The sequence below is a fragment of the Oncorhynchus gorbuscha genome, linkage group LG19, assembly GCF_021184085.1.
Source record: "Oncorhynchus gorbuscha isolate QuinsamMale2020 ecotype Even-year linkage group LG19, OgorEven_v1.0, whole genome shotgun sequence".
NCBI classification, from domain to species: domain Eukaryota; kingdom Metazoa; phylum Chordata; class Actinopteri; order Salmoniformes; family Salmonidae; genus Oncorhynchus; species Oncorhynchus gorbuscha.
Genome location: NC_060191.1, coordinates 21,850,191 through 21,865,295, shown reverse-complemented (window position 1 = coordinate 21,865,295; position 15,105 = coordinate 21,850,191). Strand labels below are relative to the sequence as shown.

At 42.8% G+C, this 15,105-nt stretch overlaps 1 protein-coding gene across 1 annotated transcript in view; it reads left to right on the top strand.

Annotated features, from left to right (window-relative positions):
* Positions 1 to 15,105, top strand: part of LOC124006364 (thrombospondin type-1 domain-containing protein 7A-like) — a 99,631-nt gene that overhangs the window by 51,957 nt on the left and 32,569 nt on the right. The window contains 2 exon segments of the mRNA XM_046316339.1: positions 3,094 to 3,288; positions 11,714 to 11,972. Of these exon segments, the coding sequence (XP_046172295.1) occupies positions 3,094 to 3,288; positions 11,714 to 11,972 (454 nt within the window).

Here is a 15,105-nt window from a genome sequence, read left to right as displayed (position 1 = left end):
ACCGGATAGAGCTTCTGCAGATCTGCAGAGAAGAATGGGAGAAACTCCCCAAATACAGGTGTGCCAAGCTTGTAGTGTCAGACTCAAAAAGACTCGAGGCTGTAATCGCCGTCAAAGGTGTAATCGCCGTCAAAATGTAAATTCTTATGTAGATGTTATATTTAATTTTAAAAATTAATGTACTTTTGCAAAGAAATCTAAAAGCCTGCTTTCGCTTTATCATTATAGGTTATTGTGTGTAGATTGATGAGTAAAAAAAATATGTAATACATTTTAGAATAAGGCTGTAACGTAACAAAATTTGGAAAAAGCCAAAGAGTCTGAATACTTTCCGAAGGCACCCTGACGACATTTTATTACATTTTTTTTTATTTTTGACTTCAGTGAGGTTTTTTTTGGCTGTTCGGGCACATACCATTTTTTCTGGAGGCAAGTTCGGAGCCGAAGTCTACGCCCCCTTCGTCGGTGATTGGTCAACAGAAGAGAGTCTTCAATAAAGGCGACTAATTTTCAAGCACATTTTTTGATTGAGAAACACTGCACCAAACATCTTAGTTAGATGTAAAATTGAGTGGCTAAGATCTCCTTGACAAAAACGTCAAAATTAATGACAGTGATATCTTAGACTAATTCTGATTATTTTGAGGAAATGTATACTGGCTACGGCATCTCAAAATGGACAAACAGTACTATTGACACTTTGCGAGCACACTCCTTTAGTTTGTCTAACCGAATTCAGCTAGGCACCAGCCGAACTGAAGCATGCTGATGCCTTAAATCAGGGTCTCACCCTCTGGATAAAAAAATTCATGTTACTCAAGGTGACCTCTATCAACCCTCTAACATATGGCTATACTGTAACTGAGTGAAGAGATGGGTACGACTAGAGAGAGAATGGTGGTTAGCCGCCCTGCCATTTATCATGGAGTTCTCTCCAGACGCCCTCCCCCACCTCACATCCCCCTCCCCCTCTCCTTTAATACTTCCCTAGCTCAGCAAAGCCACATATTGCCCTCCCCCTTTTCACAGAGCAATTAAACCCTGCTCGCACTAAATCAAATCAATTCTCTCTGGCCCGGGAGTCTCGGGGACTCCCTTAACTTTGCAGCTTCGTGGTTTTACTGCTCCACTTTATTACTGAAGACTGTTTGACTGAAGACAATGGCAGTCGGTGCAGAGAGATGCTGTCTGGGTTTTTCAGACGATTTCAGAATGTGTGTGTGATCGACAAAGATGCTATGTTATCGATCCCAGGTATAGTCGCCATTTCTAGTTTGAACGTTGTCAACGAGATGTGGAGAGATATCGAAGAGACACACCGAGAAAGATACAGACACTGTAATGGATTGAGTCCAAATCACACTCCTACGGTACTCCCTTTGACAATGACCTCTTTATCATCCTCCAAATTCGGAAAAACTGAAACATCCAGCGTTACATTGTCATCTAACCTCACCCAGGACACATACTGTACATGTCCATCCACTAGTGGAATTCAGGGTTATTGCCAGGTCAGGTGATGTCTTCCTAGTAGCTTTGTGAGAGGCACAACCTCTTTGTGTTTTTCTAATTATCTTGACTGGCGTTGACTGATTCCCCGTCTCCACTGATGTTTGTTGTGTTATGATTGTGTGCTACTTTTTGCCCAGAGACTTTGGGCTGAATGTCTGTCTGCCGTACTGAGGCTGAATTTTATGAAACTGCCACACCAACAACAAACAGCCACACCGCAGACAAAAGTCTATATAAATGTCATTGAAACTCCACTGTCGATACTGAGCGTATCTGATCGACACTGATATTAACAGTTCTGACTCATTTAAAAGGAACTGTTTTTCTCAGTTCACTAAGCCTGGAGTTTTTCTAATAAAGGGTGTTCTGTTCGTTCATGTTTTTGCCACCGTGAGAGCCACTGAGTTTCCTTGTCACTTCGCATTTCCACACCGTCTCGGGTTCAGTCACAATTGGTTCCCCGAATGCTCCTCAAAGTGACATCTTAATGTAAAGGCGGGCCGATCGGAGGGTTTGAAGCTCAACTCATCCTCAGCATGAAATTGCAAAAACCAACCGTCAGAAGATCCACATTTACTCTGCCGAGCCATTGTGTTGCTCGTTTTGGTTTTCGAAGTCTCTTGAATTCAGTTCCTTGCAACATGGTAGCCCTTTCCTAATATTTTTCATAATTTCAGAATTAATTAACATAACAGAAAATCCGGTGTATCTATGTCAAATGGTTTTGTTATAGTTCAGTCTTCTGCTATGTATATGAAGTGTAATATTGGGATGCAAACTCAAAATCTTATACATTTCGACTCTATATCTGACACGGTACAGGTGGCTTTACGCTCATAACGATCTGTGTGAGGAATATACTTTTGTTTCAAATTAGATGTGTTTGTGTGACCCTGATTTAGACCACTACAGTAAAATGTTAACCTGTTAAAAGCACATACCGAATATGTGCCTTAATAGTATAACCCACTGAAGTGGTCATGAATCATAAATATGTAAGTGAAAAATGTTTAAGTCCCATATGAGTTTGTACTTACTATGTCCAAAGCTAATTCCGTATTCAGATCGAGTTGCGTTGAGAATAGCGACGTCATTATTAATATGTTGTACAGATTATCCTCGATAACCTTAACCCAACACGTTATTAAACAGTTACCAAACATTTGACCCAGCTGTGATGTCAGAAGGAAGACAACAGATCAAGTTGAACGTCTGTATTAATGAATTGTATGGGTTGAAATTGATTAGCATTCAATGACACTAAGGAAACATTATATAAACAACCCCACCAATGGACCAGAAACTTGTAGTGTGGTTTATCATATTGTAGACATTATAATGGAGGGTGGCAGTTAGCCTCGTGGTTTGAATCCCGAGCCGACCAGGTGAAGAAATCTGCCAATGTGCCTTGAGCAAGGCACTTAACCCTAATTGCTCCTGTAAATTGCTCTGGATAAGAGTCTGATAAGTTATATAAAGTGTAGTACAATGACAGATTCTGTTTTTGTTTGAGATTTTTTTCTGTATTGAAAAAGTGTATAACAGTTCCATCAACTATTGTTTTTCTATTGTTTCACCCAGGTGACATGGTGGACAAGGAGCTGTGTGGGGGAGACCCTGCCCCTGAGCCCATCGCCTGTGATGTGCCTTGCCCTAAGGACTGTGTCCTCAGCGACTGGACCTCCTGGTCCTCCTGCTCCCAAACCTGTTCCAGCAAAACCATCGAGGGAAAGCAGCTGAGGACCCGCTCCGTACTGGCCTACAACGCTGGTGAAGGTGACTATGAGACTATGTACTGTAGATGGTGTGCCGTTCTGTACGGTCTGTATTGTATATCTACTGTCGTGTTCATTTACCATGTTAAAGGGGTCTTTCTCTTTGTATAGCTTTCAAGTTACACTGTCTGTGTCTTAAAGTGTCTGTCTGTTCATTTACCATGTTTGTCTGTCCTACTGTCTGTTACTGTCTATTGTCTGTTTTACTGTTCCTTCTGTAACTGTCTGTTACCTCTGTCTGTACTGTATGTTACTGTCTGTTCTGTCTGTCCCTCTGTCTGTTTGTTACTGTCTTTTATGTTACTGTCTGTTACTCTGTCTGTCTGTCCCTCTGTCTGTTACTGTATGTTACTGTCTGTTACTGTCTGCCTGTCCCTCTGTCTGTTACTGTACGTTACTGTCTGTTACTGTCTGTCTGTCCCTCTGTCTGTTACTGTATGTTACTGTCTGTTACTGTCTGTCTGTACCTCTGTCTGTCACTGTATGTTACTGTCTGTTACTGTCTGTCCCTCTGTCCTGTCTGTAACTGTATGTTACTGCCTGTCTTTTACTGTCCCTCTATGTTACTGTCTGTTGTCTGTCCCTCTGTCTGTCTGTCCCTCTGTCTGTCTGTTACTGTATGTTACTGTCTGTTACTCTGTCTGTATGTTACTGCCTGTCTGTACTGTGCTCTGTCCTCTACTGTACTGTATGTTACTGTCTGTTACTGTCTGTCTGTTACTGTATGTTACTGTCTGTCCCTCTGTCTGTTACTGTATGTTACTGTCTGTTACTGTTCTGTCTGTCTGTTACCTCTGTCTGTCTGTTACTGTATGTTACTGTCTGTTACTGTCTGTCCCTCTGTCTGTACTGTTACTGCCTGTCTTTTACTGTCTATGTTACTGTCTGTTACTGTCTGTCTGTCTTACTGTCTTTTACTGTCCCTCTATGTTACTGTCTGTTCTGTCTGTCCCTCTGTCTGTTACTGTGGTCTGTTACTGTCTGCCTGTCCCTCTGTCTGTCTGTATGTCTTCTGTACTGTTACTGTCTGTCTGTCTGTTACTGTATGTTACTGTCTGTTACTGTCTGTCCCTCTGTCTGTAACTGTTACTGCCTGTCTTTTACTGTCCCTCTATGTTACTGTCTGTTACTGCCTGTCTGTCTGTACCTCTGTCTGTCACTGTATGTTACTGTCTGTTACTGTCTGTAACTGTATGTTACTGTCATGTTACTGTCTGTTACTGTCTGTCTGTTCTGTCTGTTACTGTATGTTACTGTCTGTCTGTCCCTCTGTCTGTTACTGTTACTGTTACTGTCTGCCTGTCCCTCTGTCTGTTCTGTCTGTTCTGTACTGTTACTGTCTGCCTGTCCCTCTGTCTGTTACTGTTGTTACTGTTACTGTCTGTCTGTCTGTCCTCTGTCTGTACTGTATGTTACTGTATGTTACTGTCTGTTACTGCCTGTCTGTCTGTCCCTCTGTCTGTTACTGTATGTTACTGTCTGTTACTGTCTGTCTGTCCCTCTGTCTGTTACTGTATGTTACTGTCTGTTACTGTCTGTCTGTCTGTACCTCTGTCTGTTACTGTATGTTACTGTCTGTTACTTTCTGTCTGTCCCTCTGTCTGTTACTGTATGTTACTGTCTGTTACTTTCTGTCTGTACCTCTGACTGTTACTGTATGTTACTGTCTGTTACTGTCTGCCTGTCCCTCTGTCTGTTACTGTATGTTACTGTCTGTCTGTACCTCTGTCTGTCACTGTATGTTACTGCCTGTCTTTTACTGTCCCTCTATGTTACTGTCTGTTACTGCCTGTCTGTCTGTACCTCTGTATGTCACTGTATGTTACTGTCTGTTACTGTCTGTCCCTCTGTCTGTAACTGTATGTTACTGTCTGTCTTTTACTGTCTGTCTGTCTGTACCTCTGTCTTACTGTCTGTTACTGTCTGTCCCTCTGTCTGTAACTGTATGTTACTGCCTGTCTTTTACTGTCCCTCTATGTTACTGTCTGTTACTGCCTGTCTGTCTGTCCCTCTGTCTGTTACTGTATGTTACTGTCTGTCTGTTACTGTCTGTCCCTCTGTCTGTAACTGTCTGTTACTGTCTGTTACTGCCTGTCTGTCTGTACCTCTGTCTGTTACTGTCTGTTACTGTCTGTTACTGTCTGTCCCTCTGTCTGTAACTGTATGTTACTGACTGTCTTTTACTGTCCCTCTATGTTACTGTCTGTTACTGCCTGTCTGTCTGTCCCTCTGTCTGTCTGTCTGTCTGTCTGTCTGTCTGTCTGTCTGTCTGTCTGTCTGTCTGTCTGTCTGTCTGTCTGTCTGTCTGTCTGTCTGTCTGTCTGTCTGTCTGTCTGTCTGTCTGTCTGTCTGTCTGTCTGTCTGTCTGTCTGTCTGTCTGTCTGTCTGTCTGTCTGTCTGTCTGTCTGTCTGTCTGTCTGTCTGTCTGTCACTGTCACTGTCACTGTCACTGTCACTGTCACTGTCTCTCTATCACACTGTCTGTCTGTCTGTCTGTCTGTTACTGTCACTGTCACTGTCTCTCTATCACACTGTCTGTTGCTGTCTGTCTGTTACTGTCACTGTCTCTATCACACTGTCTGTTACTGTCTGTCTGTCCCTTTATCTGTTACTGTCTGTTTGTCTGTCTGTCTGTACAGTCACTATGATTTTTTGTTTTCATTGAAACATTTGGCTAAAAGTTGATCTGGATGTTGTTAACCTCCCCACAGTAACTGCAATGGTAGTGGCATGGATCACAGTGATGGAGGGTAACACTTGTGATTGAAACTAGCTGTTCGCTAGATTTAACCTTAGCGATATGTTGGCAAATTACAAAATAATTTGGATTTCTGTCCATGTTTATAGGCTTTACTGTAGTTATACCTTGACAACCTTTGGGCACCATAGGTTTGATTTAAAATCCTAGTAGCAATAGATCTAGTGAAAGAAGTAGTTGCTTTTGGTTTTGTTGTTGTACAGTAAGTAAGTATAACTCATTCTTCAAACATATTTACACGTTCTTATATCTTGATGTGAGAATTTTAACATTCTATATCGATGTTTTCCAAAGGACTTTCAAGGGTGCCAAAGATTCCAAAGCTTTCTGGTACATTCTATTTGTATCTTTAAAGTTAGTAATAGTACTAGTAGTAGTGGCAGTAGGAGTAGTAGTAGTAGTATTAGTAGCAGTAATAGTAGTAGTAGCAGTAGTAGGTGATGAGTAGTGGATATTTTAGCGTAGAGTGTTGGATAGATGATTTAAAGGGGCAAATCATTGTTGAAACAATAAAAAGTGTCACTGTTTCAGTAAAATGCTGAGGGGTGGGGCTGGAGAGATGGAACCACTCTAAAATGTATAGACAGAGATATGGATGCAAGGATTGATGATCCATTATATCAAAGGTATGGTTTTAAACCTGTTTTGAGGCTGTACAGTGTTTGTTTACATTGACTTTGTTTACAAACATTAGAGTTAAACAAGCTGATATTTTAGCTTCTGATGGGGTACAACAGTTAAAACTCTTCAGGACCAGCTCCTTTTTTACAGTTTTCGCCTAAAATCTAACTGACTGTAGCTCAGGACCTGAAGCAAGGATATGCATATTTGTGATACAATTTGAAAGGAAACACTTTGAAGTTTGTGGAAATTTGAAATGAATGTAGGGGAATATAACACATTACATCTGGAAAAGGTAATACAAAGAAACAAACATGCGTTTAAAAAACAAATTGTACCATCATCTTTGAAATGCAAGAGAAAGGCCATAATATATTATTCCATGTCATGCACAATTTAGATTTTGGCCACTAGTTGACCGCAGTGTACTGTATGTGCAAAGATTTAGACTGATCCAATGAACCATTGTATTTCTGTTCAACATTTTATCAAGACTGCCCAAATGTGCCTAATTGGTTTAATAATAAATTAAATCAAATCAAACTTTATTTGTCACATGCGCCGAATACAACAAGTGTAGACTTTACCGTGAAAAATGTGATTACTATTATTTGACCATGCTGGTCATTTATGAACATTTGAACATCTTGGCCATGTTCTGTTATAATCTCCACCCGGCACAGCCAGAGAGGACTGGCCACCCCTCATAGCCTGGTTCCTCTGTAGGTTTCTTCCTAGGTTTTGGCCTTTCCATGGAGTTTTTCCTAGCCACCGTGCTTCTACACCTGCATTGCTTGCAGTTTGGGGTTTTAGGCTGGGTTTCTGTACAGCACTTTGATATATCAGTTGATGTGAGAAGGGCTATATAAATACATTTGATTTGACATGCTAACTTACAAGCCCTCAAAACCTCTTACCGGAAACGGGATCCGTGCGCTACCAAAATCGACAACATCCGGTGAAGCTGGAGCGAGCCAAATTCAAATGACAAAATCCTAATAATAAACATTCATGAACATACAAGTGTCCTACATCATTTAAAAATGTACCTTCTTGTTAATCCAGCCGCTTTGTCAGATTTCAAAAAGGCTTTACGGCGAAAGCATACCATGCGATTATCTGCGGACAGCGCCCCACACACAAAAGCATAAAAAAACATTTTGCAAACCAGCAGAGGCATCATAAAAATCAGAAATAGAGATAAAATAAATCACTTACCTTTGAAGATCTTCCTCTGTTTGCAATCCCAGGCGTCCCAGCTATACAAAAAAAGTCAGTTTAGTTGGCGCGTTTGATTCAGTAATCCACCCGTTCCACTAGTTCAACATGCAAAGAAAGGAATCCCAGAAGTTACCAATAAACCAATCTTCAGGTACCCTAATATCTAAACAAACTATCAAATTTAAGACGGAGAATAGTGTGTTCAATACCAGAGATAAATAATGAAGTGCGTACCCTCATCCACACACGCCACAAGACTACAGTCCAAATGAGAGCCACCTTGAAAAACTACAAATTCTAGCTAATTTTTCAAAAAACAAGCCTGAAACCCTTTCTAAGGACTGTTGACATCTAGTGGAAGCAGGATGGACTTTCCTCTGGTTTTCGCCTGCAATATCAGTTCTGTTATACTCACAAACATTATGTTAACAGTTTTAGAAACTTCAGAGTGTTTTCTATCCAATGCTACCAATATGCATATCCTAGCTTCTGGGCCTGAGTAACAGGCAGTTTACTTTGGGCACGTCATCTATCCGAACTTCCGAACACTGCCCCCTAGCCCTAAGGCCCTTAACCAACAGTGCAGTTCAAAAAGAAGAAAATATTTACCAAGTAGACTAAAATAAAAAGTCATAATAAAAAGTAACACAACAAGAATAACATAACAAGGCTATATACAGGGGGCACCGGTACTGAGTCACTGTGTGGGGTACAGGCTAGTTGAGATATTCTGTACATGTAGGTGGGAGTGAAGTGACTCTGCATAGGTAACAAACAAACAGCGAGTAGCAGTAGTGTACTAAAGGGAGGGGGTGGGGGGTCAATGTAAATTGTCCTTTGACTATTTTATGAATTGTTCAGCAGTTTTATGGTTTGGGGGTAGAAGCTGTTCAGGAGCCTTTTGGTCCTAGACTTGGCGCTCCGGTACCGTTTGCCATGCGGTAGCAGAGAAAACAGTCTTGGGTGACTGGAGTCTCTGACTATTTTATGGGCTTTCCTCTGACACCACCATTATATAGGTCCTGGAAGGCAGGAAGCTTGGCCCCAGTAATGTACTGGGCCATTCGCACTACCCTCTGTAGCACCTTTAATTTTACCTTTATTTAACCAGGCAAGTCAGTTAAGAACAAATTATTATTTTCAATAACGGCCTAGGAACAGTGGGTTAACTACCTGTTCAGGGGCAGAATGACAGATTTGTACCTTGTCAGCTCGGGGGTTTGAACTTGCAACCTTCCGGTTACTAGTCCAACGCTCTAACCACTAGGCTACCCTGCCGCCCCAAGCGGTCAGATGCCGAGCAATTGCCATACCAGGCGGTGATGCATCTAGTCAGGATGCTCTCGACGGTGCAGCTGTAGAACCTTTTGAGGATCTAGGGACCCATGCCAAATCTTTTCAATCTCTTGAAGGGGAAAAGGTTATGTCGTGCCCTCTTCACAACTGTCTTTGAGAAAGGGCAGCGTGGAGTGTGATTGAGATAGCATCACCTGTGGATCTGTTGGGGCGGAATGCGAGTTGGAGAGGGTCTAGGGTGTCCAGGGGGATGCTGTTGATGTGAGCCATGACCAGCCTTTCAAAGCACTTCATGGCTACCGACGTGAGTGCCACGGGACGGTAATAATTTAGGCAGGTTACCTTCGCTTCCTTGGGCACAGGGACTATGGTGGTCTGCTTGAAACATGTAGGTATTACAGACTCGGTCAGGGAGAGGTTGAAAAAGACAGTGAAGACACTTGACAGTTGGTCCGTGCATGCTTTGAGTACACATCCTGGTAATCCGTCTGGCCCAGCGGCTTTGTGAATGTTGACCTGTTTAAAGGTTTTGTTCACATCAGCTACCGAGAGCGTTATCACACAGTCATCCAGAACAGCTGGTGCTCTCGTGCATGATTCAGTGTTACTTGCCTCGAAGGGAGCATAAAAGGCATTTAGCTCATCTGGTAGGCTTGCGTCACTGGGCAGTTCGCGTCTGGGTTTCCCTTTGTAGTCCGAAATAGTTTTCAAGCCCTGCATCATCGATGCACTTATTGATGAAGCCGATGACTGAGGTGATATATTCCTCAGTGTCATTGGATGAAGTCCAGAACATATTCTAGTCTGTGCTGTTCAAGTTCATAACTGTGCACTATCCTCAAACAATAGCATGGTATTCTTTCACTGTAATAGCTACTGTAAATTGGACAGTTAGATTAACAAGAATTTAAGCTTTCTGCCATATCAGATATGTCAGATATGTCCTGAGAAATGTTCTTGTTACTTACAACCTCATGCTAATAACAATAACCTACGTTAGCTCAACCGTCCCACGGGGGACCCACCAATCCTGTAGAGGATTAACAAAGTTTATTAGTCATTTTTTAAGCTATATTTTTCTAGTCCAAATAACTCCAAATATGGTTACAAAAACTGCATATTGGGCCTTGAAAGTTTTTCGGATTGGTGTTCTTTCCCACCAATGTGGAAAGGCACCAATGTGGAAAGTCTTCACATCATCATGTATGCTGCTTCAATATTTTTTTAACATTTTCCTGTTTGAAGAATACCTCTCAAATATAGATATTTTAGCAGTCAAGTGTGCCATCTGTTAGGTGATCCCAAGCTCCAGTGTCATAAGCCGCATACTAAATGTAACCACGCTAGCTCAGACACCCAATACATTATGGATGTCTTTCCAAGTAAATTTAGTGAATAAGTCAGAAAAGTGATGAAATGCATACCGCAAACATGAATGAACCTATATTCCACGAGCCGCAGCCTTTGCGTAGCATTAAAGCAGCTCAACTTGTCACATTAAGACTGGACTGATTTTGCTTCACCATTCATAAATCATCCACTACAACTCCCTGTAGAATCGACATAGACATTACCTCTTCCCAACCCAAACCACTTTTCTAGGTCAGTCTGGGCACCATCTGTGGCTTACTTGTCTGGTTAGTTTACGCTATTGGCAGAACCAGAAAACCGACATGGTTAGTCAGCGATGTAAACAGCTAGCAGTCAGCAGAAAGGAAGGAGGAGGAGGTCTGTTCATTTGCCATCAGGTTTAGATTAGTCTGTGTTGGCATTCCACATTGACCGGCCTGTAAACAACACCACTGCTGCTCATTATGGAACAGGTTGGCTTTCATCTCAGGATGTTGCAAGTGTGGAGGACTTACAGTCCCACAATGCCCCTTCATCACTGCCCAAACCTGTAAGTGTCTGCAATTACTCTGAAGCACTAAGGGCTCTGAATCTCACTCTATCGACCCACCTGCCTCCACTGAGCAGAGATGAGAGAGACGGAGAGACACAGAGCGAGAGACCGACAGACAGAAGAGAGAGAGAGAGCGAGAGAGAGAGAGAGAGAGGTGAGGAAGGGACAGAGTGATGTTGGTTGTGTTGGATGTTTTAAATCCGACAGAGATGGAGAAGTGGGTTGGTAATCAGACTTGCAACTAGCAGTAGGAGGAGAGGAATCGTCTGAGCCTCAAAGTGGGCTGGAGGATTAAAATGCATTGTCAATCACAGGGGGAGGTCTTTCATCACAATCATGGACTGTCACTATCAATAATTGGCTGAATCTTTCAGACTTTGCTCTGACAGAATCTGACATTATTTAAGGGCTTCATGTATACGCCAGAGTCTCCCTGACTGATGACATTGGGACTACCCTGTATATGTGTGTGGTGTGGTAGAGAATTTGAACGTATTGCTTATCATATGTTGCACTGTCATTGTGCATGATGCCGGACCTCTATAAAATAACTCATCAGGTGGCCCTTTCTGTGTGCGTGCGTTTGTTTGTGCATGCGCGTGTGCATGTGTGCGTGAGTGTTCCTAGGTGGCGGCATGTGCCCCAACAGCAGTTCTCTGCAGGAGGTGCGGAACTGCAACGAGCATGCATGTACAGTGTATCACTGGCAGACTGGACCCTGGGGCCCCTGTACTGAAGATCCGTCAACCTCAGCCCTCAACACCACCACTGGCCCCAGGTCTGCTGCTGGCCCAAACACCAACGGGCAGGGCCCCTGCTCCCAGGGCATGCAGACACGCAAGGTCATCTGTGTCCGGGTCAACGTGGGACAGGTGCCGCCCAAGAAGTAAGAACATTTAGGCCCTAGGTGTGTATGCGTGCGTGAGTTTGTGTGTCTGTGTGAGAGAGAGAGAGAGCTAGAAAGTTATTTAGAAAGGTATGACAAGCAGTCATACAGTATGAAGAGTCGCTTTCAAGTCCTATCTCTACTCCACAGGCAAACCCAGATAAATAAATATATATGCCGTCCCAAACAGGCTAATTAACCCTGTTCATTTAGGCCTGTGTAATTTCCCACTGATGATAATGACAGTAATTAAGTGGCTTGGATACTTTAAGGCAATTAAATCACCACAAGATGAGAGCTGCAGGATGTCGATGGTTTGCAATGCAGAACATAACTCCGCAGCCTCAAAATGCATCGATAAGTTTACTTTACAGTTAGCCTAAAGTTCTGCTCTTGCATGGGTGCTGATTTGCTTTGCTAGACTTACCTAGTCGGGATGTTATGTTTATTTAACTAATTAACCTGCTGTATGTAAGATCCAGAAATCTTAACCTTGAGTCTACAGTTTACGGATCTTGTTGCTATCCATGGTCCTGAAGTAAAACCTCCCAGTGGTATCTGTCCAAGGTGCTGGGCCATCGTAGGCTTTGCTATAGAGTCCATATCCTTTTAAGGCCACTGTATTTTGCCTTTGTTATGAAATAACTTTCCTGCATGTTTTGCATTCTTTCAAGCCACTGTTGCTCTTAAAGAGGCTTTGCCCTGTCATGGCGGATTAGGTTAAGACCGCTGAAGCTGGCAAAGCTCCAAAAGTGCTTTCTCTCAGTGCTTTGTCTATACGCCCTTTGTTGTGAAGGGATAGTTCATTCTAAAATCAATATTTGTCAGTCATTGTAAGACTTCAAAAGTGGTCTAATGTCAGGGTGAGTCCATGTCCAATTGGCGCCAATCTTTTCCATTCCTTGGAGAGATGGTGTCGACTCATCTCCAAACGAAACCACTAAGGCCAGTAGCTATCTAGCTTAAGTGTAGAGGTGGTTTCACCCTACCTGCACTTGGTGCGCTGCATTGTGACTTGACATGGTCTCTAGTTGTTATTTGTCCACCTGTGTCTTCTCTTCCCACCATTCTACTTGGCAGGTAGGTTTGATTAGCCCTCCCCCAGGAACCTGGCAGAGCAAACAAACACATGCCTGCCTCGCTGGTGTGTATGCAGATGTGCCCCAACTCACTCACAGAGGACGCAGAGCTGTCTTCACACACCTCGATGCAGTTAACCTCACACAGTGTCACCACACACACTGTCAAAGCCCAATAGAGAAGAGAGTCTCTCAGAGACAAATATGTCACTCCCTCAGGCATACGCTTCTATCAGTCTATATACAGAGTACTGCAGGGGGATTTGGAACTAAAACATCTTGGTTTATTGATTGTGACAATTTGCATGGGGATTGATGTCCGATATGTTTGTATTATCGCACTGATTCTTACTTGGACAGTCGGAAAAGGAGTTGGGATGAATAATTGTGATAGTGTTTGACAGTCATAGTCAATCACGTGGATGTGTCCTAATGACAACTGCGTTTAGTCACTGTGGATGACAGATGGTTGAAAGCTGTCGAGAAACGTACGCAAAGCCGGAGCTGTTTTCCCCCCCCCGAATATTAAACAAATTGTGTTTTATTTGCTGTAGTACTTGTTAATAATGCATTTAATTAGTGCTTATCGTTCTGTGCCAGGCTTTGTGTGCTTTTGTGGTCTCTTAAAACGATGCGGGTTGCAAGGTTTCCCCACTCTCTGTTCAACCACACAGTATGCTCATTTTGAAGAATCTCTCTTGCCGAACAGATTATTGAAGCGATAATAGAAAATAGCAGAACAAAAACAGTACCCTAGCAAATTCTTCTTAATGACGTGCTGTGGGACAGACTCAGAGTAAACGTTGTGTTGCTTGCCTCACTACAAATCATTACATTTAAAGATCGTTAAGACATGATAACACTAGCGGGGAAAACAAGTCGGCCAAAACCAGAGGATGCTTTAATTGGATAATCTAATGACCAGTCAAAACGTCTGCATACTTCAATAGCCGCGAAGACTGAGTTTTCTGCGGCGTCGGTTTTGTGTTCGGTCAATGAACGTGGCCTGTTTTTTTTCCATGAGAATTTCATTTTTATCATGCAAAATCCGCGTAGTGCCTATCAATTACACTCGGCCTAAAATACAATTAAAGTAACAGGGGACAGTAGGAATGTTTCTGTCTGCTGGAGCATTCGTTTCAGCATTAGTTTTAGCTTTAGTTTCAGCATTAGTTATGTGAGGCAGTTAAGTGCTCGGGACAACAACTCAATCTGGGTGCTGTTGTTGTGTCTCATATTTAACTGTGTTTTGTCTGGAACGTCGTTGAAACTGAAAGGGAACAGTAGGGACGTTTCTGTCTGCCGGAGGGAATTCAGCATTAGTTCTGGGAGGTGACGTGAGGTAGTTAAATGCTCAGCTCAAAAGCTCAGTCTGGATCATGTTGAAAGTGTCTCATCTTCTATTGTTTTGCCTAGAAGATTGCTACCTGTAGGCTTCTCTTTTGAAGTCTTCTGAAGTAGCTTGTCCTTAAACAGGCTCCCATTACCTTTGCGCCTGTTGTTGATGCAGTTAATCCGTGTAAACTCTTTAAACCTAAAGAGGAAATAAGAAACTGATTTGATCCAAGCCTGACCCATATTTATCATCATCAACAGCTCTCTATTCTCCATCCCCGAGCACTGCTTTGGAGTGTAGAAACAGTGTACGGACGTGCCAGAGGATTTGTCTCACTAAAGAGGGATTTATCTCTCTCTCTCTATTGGTATTAAACGTAAATCTTTCTTCGCATAGCTGCCTGCTGCGTTATTACATTGTGCGTGTGTCAGGCACCCTATTTCTCCCCTGACGACACGGTGCCAACGAGTGGAGCAACCCCAGAAGAAGACAGTGCTCTTGCTCCCAGTGTGTAAACCTGAGTCAGATGATCAGCGCTAGCTAGGCTACCTATGCTATCTCAGCAATAGGATGAGGAAATAGAGCCGCAACATCACTTAAAAAAGCCCCAGGAGAGCCCATGTTCCGAAAAATCAGATGACTTGATGTCTTTTAGACGGACAATTTTCCCCCGTTTATCTTCATCCAGTGGCCTTTCACTGGGGATCAGAGGTACTTA